The following is a 17,038-nucleotide window of genomic DNA, read 5'->3' on the forward strand; positions in this document are numbered from 1 at the left end:
GCAGGCCTTTTTGGATTTCGTGCTGCAACAAAAACCCTGAGATGTTTACAAGACTGCATCCTAGGTTTGCAGCACATGCTTTAATGTATTACTGAGCTCATACATAACTTGCCTGTGCCCAGCAAGGGGATTCAAGACCAAAATATCTGCAAACAAGTGAGAAAAATAACTTCTGACCAATAAATATTATGTCCACCTCTGAAATAAACCAAAACCACTCCCAATGCTAACATATATTCTCCACTATTTTTATGTTTCTACAGAGAAAGGTATTTGACAAGCAAAACAAGAAAATTTCTTGCCTGGTGCCACACTTCTTCAGACCAAGCAGCACGAAGTCACTCACATAAATCAAACAGGAGACCACAATTGCAATGTGAAGTCTCTTTTGCTTTTCTGCTCTACTTACTGTTCTCCCAAAGCTCCAGACGCTGAATTCACTAGCACAAAAGCAGAAACTATGTGCCAAACTTTAGATTTCCAAAGCTGAATACACAGCTTTCAAGAAAAATTTGCTAGCAGCTTAACTAACTCCATTTTATAATCCCACAATCTGCACCCACGAATCCAGTAAATGAGATCTGCAGACACGAATTCCCCTATTCACAGGGCAGTTGCTTTGATATAGAGTAGATGAAATCTGGGTTGCAATAGTTCAGTAATGGATGTAGCATTTCTCAGTAAACTTTGCTAAGTAGCCTACAGATCCTGCCTAACCTTCCAAAACGTTCAGGTCTCAAGGAAGAAATGTTTTTAACAAAATGGCCAGGAAGACAAAGGTTCACAAGTGGGTAAACTCTGCAGTGAGATGTTCACCTTATGAGAATGACACGAACTAAGATACTTGCTGAACTTAGGAAGAGACTGCCGAACAGCGGCTGTGCTGCAGAAGTTTCCTTTCCGCCCAGCAAACAATCGTCCCTTGAACAGATGCCTCACCTTTACAACAATCCTTACAGAGCAGCTGAAATACAGAAGTGGATCTTTTCGCAAGTTCTCCCTTAAAAGGCCAGCCTGTTGACTTCATGACATGAGGAAAGGACATGAAAGTGGCAGATACAATTGCAGATGTTGGAAAGAAGCTAAGAAAGCCAGTTAAGCAAGGCTGCCGTCCTGGGAATAAATCACTTCCACTTCAAGTTCATCCCCACCCCAATCCAAAAAGCATTGCTTACTATGAGGATGAAATTTTAGAAAGTGATCCCTGCAGCATGACTTTCAAGTGCATTGAAGAAAGCAAGTCATGGTATGGCATCTCAGATAGAGGCATTTGTTTGCCATACAAACAGCTTTGCTCAAAATCAGCATCAGCTCTAGAAACCTTAAGTTACACACCAAAAAAAAAAAAATCCAAATAATTTCTTTGGATCCTCCCAAAAACCCAATGCAAAAAAAAAAGTTCATTAAAGAGAAAACAGGCTTGACATTGTCAGAGTCCATTTCAGTCACTGCTGCCTGGAAAGGGAAGTTACTGGCAGAAAGAACAAAGGTGACCTGGCATGCACCTGACTTGCTGAACCACGCTGCTGTGTTAGTGGAACTGGTCCATACAGTGCCACTCAACTAACAGATTTGCTCTCTGGATTTGGGCCAGTGGCAGAGACAACATTTAATTAAGCCACTGCATGAATGAGAAAGAATGAAGGAAAATTATAGCAGAATGAAATTGGCTATGGCTCTGTAAGAAAAGCACACCAAGATGAATCAGCTAGTAAATAAAAAGCAGTAACTGAAAACTAACACCGCTGTCTCAAGAAGAAATCAGATAATGTAGAAGAAATTAAATGCTGAAGTTACACCACCAGAGAAAAACCCTACATGTTAATAAAAATACTGAAAGCATGGGTAGAGTGCCATGAAAAGATGAAACAACACACCCTGAGACAGGAGTGCTTCTTTCTTTCTTATTCTTCTATTCAGATGTTGCTGGTCACAATGGCCTGGAAGTGAAGTCTTTCCCTTTCATTCCACCTGCTTCCTCTGTTCAGGTGCCAGCTAATGCCAGAATCTGTTCACATCAAAGTTGCTCCTGGCAAATTAACTTTCCCTACCAGAATACTGCAAGGTCAAGTGAAAAACAAGCAGCGGTAGTAGATGAACTCTGAGTAACGAAGCTCCGCTATAACCACTGCGGTATTTCAGGAACTGTTCTGCTGTGCCAGAGTCCCTATGTAACAAGAAGAGCATGCAACAAGAAACACATGAAATTACAAGAAGGGTCTACTAACTTTGCTCCTTCAATGAGGAGTGATTACAGGTCACTAGAAAAGACCTAGAACCAAGCCAGAATCCTCATCTAGAATCCACTTTCAGTTTTTCAGCACCATAATTTTCTCAGGCTACCACCTGAAAACTGTGATGAACTAATTCTTCAAATAGCTTACATGCATGTTTACAAAGCTTGGAAGTTTTCTTACAGCGTTTTAGTAACAATTTGATCCTTAATCTTGTTAGGATCAAATTGTTGGGATTTTAAAGGATGTTAAAAATGTTAGGATTTTAGTACCAATAAAATACATTTATGAGTTTCTCTTTGGGTTTTGTTGCTTTTTTTAAATTAAAAAAAATAATTGTTGACTGTCAGTCAAATACTGACAGTCAAATACTAGCCTGTGATCTGAGCTCAGTCAGACTGATTAGCAGTGACAGCATGTCAGAGGTCATTACCATTAAACACACCTCAGTGAACAATTCAATGGAGTTGTTATTCCACCAGTGGTAGCCCTCACACGTGGGTTTAAGAATCATAGGGAACAAACTCCAGACCACTCTGGGCTACCCTGCATGCCTGAGCACCCTCTGCTGCTCAGCGATGGCCAGCCCCAGCCAAGCAGTTCTGCATGGTCAGTCAGTCCCTCCATACATACGCACCCAGCACAAGGCTGCTGCTGGCAGCTACTGCTGAAAGGAGTAACACCTGAGCATCCTTAGTCAACGCTTGTGGTTCATCTCGGAGAAGTCAGAAACAAGCAAGCATCTTGTTTTTTTCAGCTTGGAAACTATAGCTTTAGATTAGCCCATTGTCAGAGGCAGGATGTTTGTGTGTGTGTTTTATATATAAATATATATATGTAAGTATATGCATGTGAATATGTATGTATATGTATTTATATATACACAGACATCCATATATATGGATACACACATTCACATATGTGCATATACATATAATATACACATAGATATCCATCTCTTTTATATATATGCACATAGATTTTCTTGACCATTTATTTTCATAAACAGGCTTTAAGATTGCCCTCCCTTTTTCATTCTCTTACTCATATTGGCAAGAAACATGTATGTGTCCGTTATGTCTGCACAGAGAGGGAGAGGGAAGGAGGGAAGTATGTGTGTGTATATATATATATATAAAACTTTTTTTTTTTTTTACAGTCTCAGCTGACTGTAATCCACAGGCCTCCACTCTATACAGAAGCACTTATCTATCAGCAGGTCCCCTTTCATGTATCCTGCATAAATGCTACAGCCATCCATTACAACATGACTAGGTCAGCAGCATTTAGCTCTTCTCTCCCCATGAACAGATGCTAAACTTCTTGCTGTAAAGCAGAAAAATGCTGAAGGTACTATGTGGACTGCTTGCAGCCACTCACTTTCTAACAAATATCTGAATGGAGCCTCCTCTCTGTCAAGGTTTTGAGTAAGTGCAGTTCTATGGAGTGCTGGTAATTCAACATGAGCTATAGCTCCAGAGCAGGGATGCCGGGTACCCTATGACAAACAAGCACAGCCCAATTTGGCCTTCTTTCACCTAAGTAAAATTGAAAGTGTTCCTTCAGAGTGCTCCTGCCCAGGCTGGCAAGCATAACCATTTTATACACATCCATGTGATGCTTTAAGTGCTCCTCCCAAATCCCCAGTCTCTCCTTTACGACCCCAAAAGCAGACTTTGGAGAAGTAGCACCTCCTATAAAAAGAAAGAATATCACACAGGGTGGCTCATGTGGAACAAAAGTAGCTGCAAGATGGAAGAGTGAATGAAAGCACCCAAGCGAGGATTGCAGCATATGCTACAACAGCACATGAAACACCTTTTTTTAAAAAAATCCTATCACTGATTTCCATACTACAGACTTACTCTCTGCTTGTTAAAAGTGTTTCAGTGAGAAAAATAAAGTTACTTCAAAAATGATGATGGGACTGAATTTCAGACAATGGGGAAATTCAGTCTATTAATCACTGAGTTAATCTATTTATTCACCTTGAAAAAAATCCTGATCAGGAGAAAGTCTATTAAAAGAATACAGAGATTCAGCTGCCACCTTCCTCACTGAGTAAGCAATCAGAAGATGCCCCTTTGAACCCTGCGTTAATAAAATTCTCATTAAACGCAAACCTGCACAATGTTATCTTAAAGAGGCTCATTAGCTTAAAAAAAATTACTTGTCTCAAAATGTGCTTATTTTCTCATAGGTGAGAAAGATGAGTTTTCAATCCACTAATGGCTGCAGCTTCTTATTTCAACCCCATCAGTGCTGCAGCTACATCTTGCAGTCCATCATGCCTCAATTATTTATGTAAACTACGGAGACAAATCCACAGATAGAAGTTATAATCACTATTATGGAATAGGACAGTAATAGGCATTGCTCATTCCAGTATGGTATGTAAGATTTCAGCCAAATAAGGCTATTATTATTCTGTCGTCTTCAAATTTTCATTTTCTTTAGGTTAGACAGAAATTATGAATCGTCTGTGAAAAGGAGAGGTATGGAGAGAAGGTAGGAATAGCCTCCCCATCTCTTAATACTCAAAAAAGAACATTCATGACTGCTCTTTTCACTGGAGTAAGGACTAGAAAAATCAGACAATCAGCAACAACAAAACTCAATTAGACTGCCTATTGGAGAATAGGGTCCAACTAAAAAGTAACAGTTAATAACATAATCAGATACACAAAGTGGGATCTCTCTCTGTGGCTGAGTTTAAACAAGAACATGTCAAAGATTCTCTGGGTATTACACATCCTGACTATGTATTAAAGCAATTAATCAATGTTTTATGTGTCTCCCCAACAGTTACTCCTGTAACAGAAATGTGTTGTAGCCTTGAAAAGTTGTAAACAACTCACCACTCCTCTCCTGGCAGAAATATACATAAGATTGTACACTAGGATTTAAGACACTCGTTAAAGCCCATCACATGCATGCACACACAGATGTTTTTACATTTATAATCTTTCCCACCAAAAGCCTTAGGATAAGAAAACGACAATTTTTATTTATTTATTTTGAAATAGCTGTTGTAATGAGATGAAGATATAAGCCAAAGCATGACTTTGCACTGCACTGTTACAGCAAAAAGCAGGTAATCATTGCTCATAAAAACTTTCCAGAATGATGGAACAAACTGAGGGGAAAATCCAATGTGAGGTGGATTTCTCTAAACTCATTCCCTTCATGACAAAGGCATCCAAATAAGAAACAGGACACTAAGAGCACTCTAAGGGGAAACCAAAGGGGCATAAACAAACAGGCAATTCAGACAATAGGGAGCTAAGCCAGGTTCAAACCACCACATCCTTATCAATGCGTAAAATAATTACATCTTATGATAATATTGTCATTCATTAACATACTGTGTTTCTCTAATAAAGCCATCAACCTGACAGCCCTAAAGGGTTTATCCTCCTCAAGCATCCCCTCTCCCTGTTTCTTTTTGGTGATTTGGGCTTGCAACATCTCCGTGACTCTGCAACACAGAGCCACAAGTGTGTGTGCACAAGGCTCCAGTTTGCACTCCTGGTCCAACATCAGAAGAAAACATGTGGCCCTAGTATTAAGGGTTTCCTACAGACCTTGCTGCAGAAGTGGGACAGCCAACAGACCAGGACAGAATGGTCTTTCCCAATAGATTGCAGAAAGCTTCAGACCTTGGAAGGCTCGAGGCATTCCTCATACAATTATCCTCTCATCCTCCTGCTGCATGATCTGCAACTTTCAAACACCTAAATTCAGTCTTTAGGCCAAAAAGGAGTATTACATTATCACAGGCCCTTCACTTCATTCATTTTCCCTGTACTGAGACAAGTCTTTTGAAACTTCCTAAAGCATGTTCTCAAAAAAAGGCATCTAATCCTAGTCACCACTTTGACAGTGTGATGTTTCAGTCACCTTCACAAAAGCACAGTACCTTTGGATTTCTCCAGCTTCCAACAACTGGCTGCTCTGAAATCTATACAGTTAAAGAACCTTTCAAATGTAATATTTTTACCATGAGCAGAAAACAAACAAATAGCCACCCCCTCACTTTTTGTTTGTTTAAGAGGAAATGGCATAAGTCAAAGAGACTAACTTCTCTGAAGTCTAATCCCTCTCCAGGCCTTGATTCATCTCTAATTTAGACCTGGTCTAATTTCACTGAGTGAAAAGCCATGAAAGTCATTCATGAAAACTTGTAAAGCTAGCAAAAGACCACATGAAATTTCAACATATATGAGCAGTTGGGTGGAGCAGGGGAAAGCTACCAAAAGTCTAGAAGAGAAACATGTCAGAGGTTTCACTGGTTCCAGACAGCACCATGCACTAAACATGTCTGATACAGGCTGTCTAGGAAGGAGTATCACAGTGCCGGGTTTTTGGTTGTATCTTGTCTCAGTTGCATGCTAATCTTTACAAAAGCTGTTAAGCCGACAGGAAATGAGCCAATGCAAAATCTTGGTTGCACAAACCAGAGGTGAGCACCAACCCTTTTGCAACCACTTGCTTTTTTTAATTTCTTCCCAGTTTAGACTTCTTTCCCTGGGTCTACAGAGAATTCCCAGGGCAGACACTTTATGTCACATGAAATGACATTAATTTGCCAACAGCTATCTGTTCTGCTGTTTCACTCCAAGTGCATTATCTGCCCACAAGCGTTCATTTATGTCTGTTTACAAAAAATAAAAGTAAGGATAGTAGCAAAATAAATCTTCTGGAACCATACGTGATGTTATTAAGCTTACAGACTTACTAAGGGAACCTTTAAGGTGGTTTATAGACACATAAGTAGTATATTGACTCGAAAGATGCCCTCAGAGAGTTTGTCCTATACAATCTCTTTTGTAGTGAGGAAAATGGCAAGTACTATCAATGTAGCGGTACTGAGCTACATGGTGTTACATAGACACCAACTGTCTGGGGTGAGCAGGGAAGCGATGGACAGATACTTTTTCAGTACAAATACTTATATCTTTTAAGGTTTGTTTACAAGCCAGAGATAAACAATAAATTTTCTCTCTCAACATTCTTTCATCTTCCAGTCAATCAGATCCATGAGCCTCTTGCCCAGTACCCAGCTTGGTCAGTACCAACTGCTTCAGAAGCCAGAGAAAGAAATTATTGTTGTCGTGAAGGAATACAGCACAAAAGCACCCCTAGATATTCCTTAGCCTTACAAGCAGAGCATAACTTCTGCCCTTGAACAGGAGGAAGAGGTTTAAGAGAATACTGAAATGTCCTTAAATAATCTGTTTTAAACACACACAAAAATCTTGCAATGTTAAGAGGCCTCAAACCTGCTTATTACAGCTGGCTTATAGTCCCCTTCATAGAATTGCAATAGAATCATGCAACAGAAATCCATTAGGTCCACAATTGCTCTGCCAGCACAGCATTGTTCCCTACTGTATAACTCCTCCCAAGAATGCTGTGAGGATTAATTCATTACAGCTTGTGCCATGCTTTGAAAGCACTCAGACTACAGAAGAGATGAGAGAATTATTAGAGAGAAGACAATCAAACCCTGGCGATCCTCTCTTTATCCCAGTGGGCCCTGTTTAGAGCAGCAATTTAGCCCAACAAAGAGAACAAATTCAAAATCAAATTCAATACAACAAATGTGAAAGTGTCATGATAAGAATGCAGTCACACAGGACACAAGAATCTTTAAAATGGTTATTAACTTCTACTCCTTACCTAATATTGACTAATGCATGGGTCACCTTGCTTGCAGGCTCTTTCCATTGACCAGCATTGGTAGACAACCTTAGAACTGAAAGAAAAAGAAGATTAACAGTGCTGGCACAGAACTGGCCATTTTCTAATCCAAAACATTGAAAAAATCTGCTTTGGTGAGATTGCAGTCTAGGAACCACATTAAAACAAAGGTCATCTTTGAGACTATCTGTGATCCAGGGCAGAAGTTTCCTTCAAAGCCCATCTAAAAAATGTAAGGAACACGAAAGAGGTGAGCAGAACAAAATAATGGCTGGAAGACAGGAAGCAGAGGGGATAGAAGAGCCTAGGTCCTCCTAACTGCTTTCATCACCACATATTAAAATTTGTTTCCCCCAGAAACAGGGCAGTGTCCCAGGTCTATGATACCTTTTATTCCACACACTGCTGTTCTCCTCCAGCTCCTGTTTATGCAAGGTTGATGCGCCAGGGGAGGTTTAGACTGGATATTAAGAAATTTTACTTCACTGAAAGGGTTATCAAGCATTGGAACAGGCTGCCCAGGGAAGTGGTTGAGTCACCATCCCTGGAAGTATTTAAAAGACATTTGGATGAGGAGCTTAGCGACATGGTATAGTGGTGGTCTTGGTAGTGTTAGGTTTACGGTTGGACTCGAACTTAAATGTCTTTTCCAACCTATATGATTCTGTGATTCTGTGAAGGTTCCATCTGAGCTGGACTACATCCTGCAGCCCACCCCAGCAGTGACAGAATCTTTACCTCCCCGTTTATCTGGAATTGCAAAGAGGAATTACACACCAGCCTAGGGAAAAACGCTCCCTGCAGGAATGAGAGTGTTTTGTTGCACAGATGGTCTCCAACAGACTTGGGAGCAGATCTGAAAACATTCTGCAACAGGAAGAACTTCTAGGAAATCAAATTCTTTTCTGCTAGAGCACCCAAAATATTTATTTAGGTCAGAATCTGTAGCATTTCTATGGTGGCAGTTACCTGCACATCTCTTGGTAAGTACCAAAACAAGAACAGGTCCTGTAGCACATTTTTGGATTAATTTTCCATATTGCCTGAATAGAAGGGAATTTTCTATGAATTTGTATATACAGGGTTTTCTGGAGGTTACATTCCACAAGAAAGGTTCACCTTCGACTTAGAAGTGAAGGAACAGCACGTCATCAGAATTTAGGATCATCTAGAAACACGGATGCTACAAGTGAAGCATAAGCACAGTGGCTGCATACTCATGCCTGTTATTGCATGAGAGAAGCTTTCAGTCCTGCAGATATGGATAAAGTTCATATTCAGGATGAGAAAAACAAATAAAAACCAAGGCAACTAGATTCCACCTCGACTCCCAAGGTAGAAACTTTCAGCCACATTAACAGGAAAACTAAAGGATAAAGTAGCTTTCTCATCTGTGCTAACAAACGTTCCAAGGCTAAGGGACAGAAGGGTGACTGTAGTCCGAGTGAGATGGATTGACAAGCCAAGGGAAGCTGTCAGGACACCTGGCTGAACTGTGGCTTTCATCAACTTGAGACAGTGCTACCTTCTCGCTTCCTAGTGCTACCATTACATGTCATCTGCAGGAAAAAAAGATGCCAGCTCTGAGTAACATCATTTTGTCAAACAGTAGGTACTGTACTTGAATATCTGAAATAATGTATTCAGAGAGAGTTTCCATTCAGGCATCTACCACATTAATTCAAAGGGGTTTGCTCTGTGTAGCAGGATGGCAAACATTCATGTGACAAACGAATTGTTTCAACAGGTCAGATGTGCCTACTGCAGCCCAACTGAGTAAGTATTTGAGTGCGTTATTCTTCCATTCCACTTTCCTTCAGCTTCCACAGGGGACAGGGTTGAAAAAATACTGGCTAGTAAAAGCACCTCATCCTACTAGCTGCAATTCTTGGGAGTAGAAAATGGGTTAGCAAAAAAATCTTATGTGCTCAGAGGGCACAAAAATGGCCAAGTGATCCCTTATATAATGGATTAAAACTGTAGGAAGTTTGAATAAAAGGGCAGTTCATTTTTGCTTGCAATTGCAGGGAGTATTCGGCTGCTTTTATTTAGGTGAGGATGGTTCTCTCCCATGTCAGAAGAGTGCTGTGGCCAACTGTCTCTCTCCCACTGCCCTTTAACTCCCCTTATATGCTTATATTAATTCCTGTTGTTCATTGGGTGATCATGCTGAGAAGGGAGCAGGGGGTGAAGGAAAGAAAGGTCCTTCTAGAACAAAGCAAACAAAGAACACAGCTATATTCTTTTCTTCACAGTTTCAAGCATGCAGGTACTACACCAGCGCTGCTGCAGCTACCCTTGGCTCCTGTGTATACATGGAGGCTGATTATGCCTCCACGCGTTCCTTGCTCTCTCCTTTGTTCCTCATTTCCCTGCTGGGTTTCACTTGGTGGCATTCCAGCATGCCTCTCTCTCTGAAGGATGACAGCTTCTCCCTGTTTTGCCAGTAGGCACATTCTTCAGTCCAGTGATTCGCCTGTCATTGCAAGCAGGTTTGTGAGGGCTGTTTTCTTGGTTTGTTTTTGCAATGAGTGCAGTAGATGTGATTTGTCTAGCACAGCAAGCTTCTTGTTGTAAGTTTCTCAAATTCTTTTCTAAATTCTTGTTTCTGCTGAGTGTTCCTCTGTGCTGGCTGGTTCTGCAGTATGTACCTGTGCTCTTACTTGAAACTGTCAAATGTGATAGATGCAAACTACACAAAGATGCATGAAATACCGCATACCTAGTTGTGCCAACAAATTTCTATTTCCAGCCACAGTAAGTGGCTGCTAGAGAGGCAGTGGGTCTGTTCCTACTTTTTTTCCTGACTAGAAGAAATGTATCCCTTTAACAAGTTTATCCTTCTCTCAATTCTTAATTTACTAAACATGTCCTAGTACACAAAACACATTCACTCACCAAGACACACATCAGCAGCAGGTGGACAGAAAACACCTGACACAGACATCCCTCCACTACCACCCTCACTTCTAGTCAACAGTATTCCTGACCAGTCAAGAGGTACTCACCCATAGAATAAAGGTTGTCAAAATTCTGATGCATCCGAATGATTTCATAATACAGCTCATCATAGCTGCTGGGAGTGGGGAGAAAGGTGTCTCCGTAAGTGATGAACATGTTGAACAGATTCACAACCTATACAAGGAAGCGAAAAGAAGTTACAACAGGAATATTTACACAAAATCTACTCTGCAACAGAAACAATACAAACTATGACCAAAACCTTCAAAGAAGTAACTCTCAGTTGCATTACACAGTACTTCATTGCTTTATCCGTTGTTTTCCTTATAGTACAGAAGAGACAGACAAGAAGCTTAAATACTATCATACCTTTTACAATAGTATTTAGGAGCCAGGAAAGCTTAAATACTATCTTACCTTTTATGATAGTATAGGGGCCAAGAAAACACGTTTCTATTATGTTGCATACAAAGGTCCACAGAACAAGAAAAAGCATTACCAAATCTGGAAAATTAAACTAAGCCTTTCCTCACATAGACTTGTTTATTTCAATGAGCAGACCCTACAAGCGAGTCCAAGCACTGCCCTTTCCAAACATCTAGTAAAACCAGCCACAATGATATTCCTCAGCTTTGTGGCCTTGTTCTGATATCTCCTTACCAGGCCAGAAATCATGGATTCTTTCCTAAGATTCATTAAAGATTAATTAAGTTGTTTAAAATAAGAGGATTTGTTTTGTCTGTACTCACCATAAGAGCAAGGGTGAAGATGTTGTGCTTGGCCAGCAACACAGTCTCATTAGACATGAGGAACTTCAACAAGTTGATCAAAGCTAGGAGAAAATTATATATATTTTTAAAATAAAATTAAAAGCAAAGCCATTCTCAACAAGTTACTTAAATACAGATGCATTTTCATTATCTAGTAAAAACTAGCCTAAATGCCAGCTGCTGACCTCTCAGAAAGATATCAATTTACAGGTGTTTTGGGAGGGGGGGTTTGTGGCTAAAATACTGTGCTGGACAGGCAAGTAACAGCTATTTTACTGTCCCATGTTTACTCTCCTTCACTGACTTCCCAATCAGATCTGCTCAGGCTCAAGGTAAGCCTCTTGTTAGCTTAGTCAGTTCACAGGAGATTTTTCTATCTGCCAGATCCTGATGTGAGCCTTGGGGTTGGAGAATCCCACTGTCTCGTTTCTGCTTCATACATCACCAACATGATGTATGTGTAGTCAGCCCCAAACTGTCACTCTTGTTGATACATGCAGTTAAAAAAAAGTTAACAAAAAATAACAAAAAAACATGGCATAGTTTTTCTGTAGCTCTATGTCAATGCTGCTGCAATGGTACAGGGAAGGATATAGTACTTTATTGTGTCAGTTATCTAGGGCTGTGCAGTAAAGACTACAGATCTGGTTCACACTTGTCTTAAGAAAACAACAACAGCTCCTGCTGTAACCACCCAAAATCAGTTAGTGATAGAGGGAATTAACAAAAAGGTTGGCTAAAAGAGCTTTAATCAAACAGACTTTACAATAAACAATTGTATTCCATACACTTGAATAAAATGAAGAGTTCTTTATCTTGTTGTTTCTAGTTCTTGAAAGTTTAAAAAAAAAAAAAGCTATTTTCTTCTGCATTATAGCTGTTCAGGGCTGAAAGCTGATGCCTGCCTAGAACAGATTCTTAATGTATTCTCTGCTCTGAAGTCAGCAGATTTCAAGACTTAAAACATCTGAATTAGATGGCCTGCAAAGTCAAGCTGGAATGCTATACAGACTTTTTTAAAAAGGTTCTTAATTACCTACCAATTGGTAACTGCATCTAACAGAGTAATGCCCAGCATTACTCTGATTTGTTATAGGTTCACCTAGAATTTATTAATCTGTTCTTCCCCGTTACACACTACGCAGTAACCTGCAAGAAAACTAACTCTAGTTTGGGAGAACCCCATAGCAAAATTAGAACAGACCATTCATCTAAGGCAAAAGGTACAGACTACGAAACAGGAGTGGATAAAACACAGGGAACAGGAATGAGGTAAGGGCAAAATTTAGATACACTTCCCCTCCCCCTCTTCAGGATTACAGAGTATTAAGAAAAGGTAAAACTAAAAAATCTACAGTAAAAAGACAGATGTGAAGAGACTGGCAAGATCTGGAATTAAACAAAATTGTCAGATTCTGAATACAGTCCTGCAACCACTACCTTCCGATACTAAAAGTTCATCGGGAGGATCAAAAGTTTATATATGCCCCCCAAAAGGAAGGCCTACAGTCCTAGGGAGGGTATTTATTCATCACAGACAGAAGCTGCTTCAGTTTAGTTTACCAGCTGGTGGCTTGATGCTGAACTGCAAACCAGAACAAACAATGTTCTCTGCAAACTCCAGACACGCAAGTGATTTATCTTTCAGAGCTATTCCAGGATTTAACAATCAGCAGCAGCAGCTCTCCCTTCCATGACAGCAGCCCACCTCATGAAGCAGATACACTAATTCCTTTTCAATCCAGCCACAGAGCTCCCCACACCATCATCACCTCATCATCAGACTCAAACGCTTAGGCCCAAAAGCAGAGCCTGGATTCCACAATAATGGACTCCTGTCAGATATTTTTCTGTAAAACAGCCGTTTCAAAACAAAGAAGTAGCAGGTACAGATGGGCTCTCCACCTGAGCAGATATCCAGCTAAAAACAGGTTTCCAAGGTAACCAAGCCTCCACAGCAAAAAAGTAGACTCTCCTGCAGTCAGTGCCTTGGACTGAAGACAGCTGCCCTGCATCTCTGTCACAGCAGCTTATTGGCCACCTCTCTATTTAATAGATATAAGCACGGTTTTACCTCTTTCCCGGCCACACAAGTCCACATAGCTACATCTCGTGACCAGGCGCTGCTGCTCAACTGCTCGCAGGTGAGGCTTCTGAAAGCAGAGTAGCAGAGCCCTGGATTTTCTATAACAAGTGCTGTGAGGCCTCTTGTTCATCCCATTGCCTCTTATTCTCCCACCAGAACCCTGCTGAAAGGCCTTTGGCAGAGGGTGGTCGCACAGCATGACAAGAAGCCACTGAACATCCAAACACAGTGAACATGAAAGCTGCCCGTGGTGGGGAGACGCTATTTTTTAAAGAACGAGTGTAACCATCATTGTCTAGACCACGAGCACTCACCGTCTGACAGGGGCAAGTACCCTCCACCTCCCACTGCAGTACTTCTCAGATACCTCCCTGAAGCACTTGCACTGCTCTATATTGGTGACAACACTTGAAGGAGAACTGTTGCTCTGTTCTACCCCAACAACAGCTCCTACTTTTGTTCCAGCCGTTGTGATGAATTTGCTCATGTTTAATTTTCCTGTTCCAGTTAGAAAGAAGACAAGAGATTACCGCTGCTTGAAATCAACCTTTATACCTGAATTGCACTGCATCATAGCCCACTCACAGCTGATCTGTGACTGTTCCTTCCCTAAGAACTAGGAAGGAGAGGGACGTGCTTCACATGAAGAAGAAACTCAGTGCTGCACTCAGAGCTGGTCAGAAGAGCTAATTCACCGGGTTTACAGTCACTGTGTGCACTGCACAGACAAACTTATCCAACTGTTTGGCAACCACACATTCCTAAGAAAGTTGCAGTGCTCCTAATTAGAATATACACTATATCAATGCTCGAAGAGCAACTGATCTTTTTTCACACCAGCACATTCTGCACCAGCCTCTGCTCAAGTGGCTCTAAGGAACAGGAACACCGTGGAAAACGAGCCCTTAAATCTATGGCTACCTGTGTCTCCATAGTTTGCTTGTCAGGCAGACCTTGCACTGAAAATGAGGACAGCTATGCCCTGGAGTTTTCAGGATTAACAACTTTTAGATCCAGCTTCATATGCCCAGTGCCCTTCAGTGACAATTGCACGCACAAAATAAACCCTTAGAGCAAAGGTCCAACTGGCTGAACGCCCCTCCGCCCCGGAGCTCCAACAGGGCACTGCTGCTACTACTCCTGAGCCAAACCAGATGTGTCACTTTTTCCCTGCTGCAATCAACTGTTCTCTCGTAGCCCATCTGCAGGCTGCCCTCTCACACTAGCCAGGAAATTATCCATGTTTGTTCCCAACAGAGGAGCAGTTCAATCTCTCAGCTGCGCAGGCAGATAGAACTGTGGCCCTCGCTTGGGCTCAGCCACATTATCCCAGTTTGTGCTCCAGGATTTAACAGTGATGGATGGTTTGGGCATGAGATCTATTTCAACACTAACTGGAAAACAGCACCATTTTTGCAATAGCCTCTAGAGTCTTTTTTTCTAAAGATACCTGTCTTTGGCATCCTTTACCAGGACACAATACACCCACAATGGTAAGTCTTGAAACATCCATAATTTCACAATGCAATAGTGCCACTAGAACTTCTTTAGCAACAGAAGCAGGAGGCTGTAACTAAACTAAACTAGTAGCCATCAGTATTTGCATGCAAGCTCCTCATCTTTTGACCTGAGCTGAGCACACTGGCTATGGTTCTTAAATCAACAAGAAGAGAACGCGGCCTTGAACATCTACATTTACAGCCTCAAAACCAAGTAGAAAAGCATGTTGAGTGGGCACTTAAATTGGACATGAAGCCATATGATTGGCTGTATGTGAAAGTGGTGTAAAGCATCCAGATTGGTTTTTAGGCAATTTTCTCTCCCAAGGATTATTATAGCCAAAGGATGAAAAGTGACATTACCAGCTTTTACAGATACCCTCCCTGCTCTTTAAACTGAAATGACTGCAGTGAAAGAGGTTCTTAGCTCTGCTGCTGCACAGCTGCTTTTGAGGACAGACACTTTCCCTTATCAGCTCTTGTGGCCAGTCTGTCTATTGAGGAGCAACAGTACTCCTGCTCAGTTATTTGCTCCCCTTCTTCAAGCCAATCCTCTATAAGGAGGCTGTGGGGAGCCAGCATCTCCTCTTCTCTTCTACCAGGAAGGAGGTAATTCCTGTTCTGGACAGATGCCCTTCACTCCCTCCTTCCCCTATTCCTGCTCCCACAGCAGACTTACCTTCTCTCTCTGTAAGCCTTGTTTCAAACAGAAGTAAATTCAGCCTCAGCACATTTGGGATTCGCACAAAGTTTTTGTTCTACTTAGTGTCTCAGTGTTCACTGTTTGGATCACATGTAATGCAACAGGAGCGTGGGGGGGTAGGTTAAGTAGAGAAAAGGGAAAAAAAAAGTAGAAGTAGTACTGTCCCTTGGGCAAGACAGAATGTAGCACAGGCTCTGCCAAGAGCATCAGAAGGCTCTGATGTATTATTGCAGAACAGAGGAGAAGAGAACAGCCCTGAGACACACATCAATGAGAGCTTGGATGGGTTGAGCACAGTATGGAGGCCTCTCTCACCGCATCTGCTGCGCTCACAGGTCAAAAATCTTCTAATGGTGCATATAATGGCCCTCAACAAAGGAGCAAGGGAGAAAAAGAGATGAGGGCTCCTCAGAAGCTGCAGTGTAACATCAATTAACAGGATCCTGTACTCTATTAAAATCCTCCAATTTTCTACCCTCCAACTCTCAGGGCACACTGGGAAGAACAGTGATTTTTCCCATTCCCTCTGGAAGTTACCATTGTACCAACAGTATATTCAGTGTCCTGCTTTCAGTGTTTCAACCCACAACCACCTTAGGATGATTCCCCACCCACATGTCGCTACAGGGCAGCTGATAATGACATCTGGGCAATACTTCCTTGCTGCAGAGAAATCCTCTGCCTTCGACTGCTTCAGCAGCACAGTAACCATCCTGGACCTCTTACAGACAGCCTGTTCACATATACATACTCTCAGGGCAAGGTCCATACCACTCATAGAAGTACATGGTGAGCCAGACCTGGTAAGGATTAGTGCACTAGACTGGAACTAAGAAGAAACTGGATTAAATTCCTTAGGAACCAGCACTTTGTGTGTCTTCAATTCATCTTTCTGTGCTTCAGTTCCTTCAACATAAAAGAGAAAACAGCACCGTTCTGTCTGAAACAGCACTGGAAGCATAAATAGAGCAACAAGAACAGTCCTGGCTATACCTGGTCAGAACAAAGACCCACCTATACTCAGTATTCTCTGCCTAACTGGTCAACATCAAATGCCTGTTGAAAAGTAATAGGCCAAACAA

The 17,038-nt window shown here is 41.4% G+C and overlaps 1 protein-coding gene across 3 annotated transcripts in view; it reads right to left on the bottom strand.

Moving 5' to 3' along the window:
* The window catches only part of ARMH3 (armadillo like helical domain containing 3), a 135,056-nt gene that overhangs the window by 65,380 nt on the left and 52,638 nt on the right, over window positions 1-17,038 (bottom strand). For all 3 annotated transcript variants that reach the window (XM_075504702.1, XM_075504704.1, XM_075504703.1), the window contains exons 21-23: window positions 11,648-11,730; window positions 10,946-11,072; window positions 7,917-7,992 (exon numbers count right to left, since the gene is read on the bottom strand). In XM_075504702.1, coding sequence (XP_075360817.1) covers window positions 7,917-7,992; window positions 10,946-11,072; window positions 11,648-11,730 — 286 coding nt within the window. The remainder of the gene's footprint in view (window positions 1-7,916; window positions 7,993-10,945; window positions 11,073-11,647; window positions 11,731-17,038) is intronic.

Source organism: Mycteria americana, chromosome 6 (assembly GCF_035582795.1).
Source record: "Mycteria americana isolate JAX WOST 10 ecotype Jacksonville Zoo and Gardens chromosome 6, USCA_MyAme_1.0, whole genome shotgun sequence".
Classification (NCBI taxonomy): Eukaryota; Metazoa; Chordata; class Aves; order Ciconiiformes; family Ciconiidae; genus Mycteria; species Mycteria americana.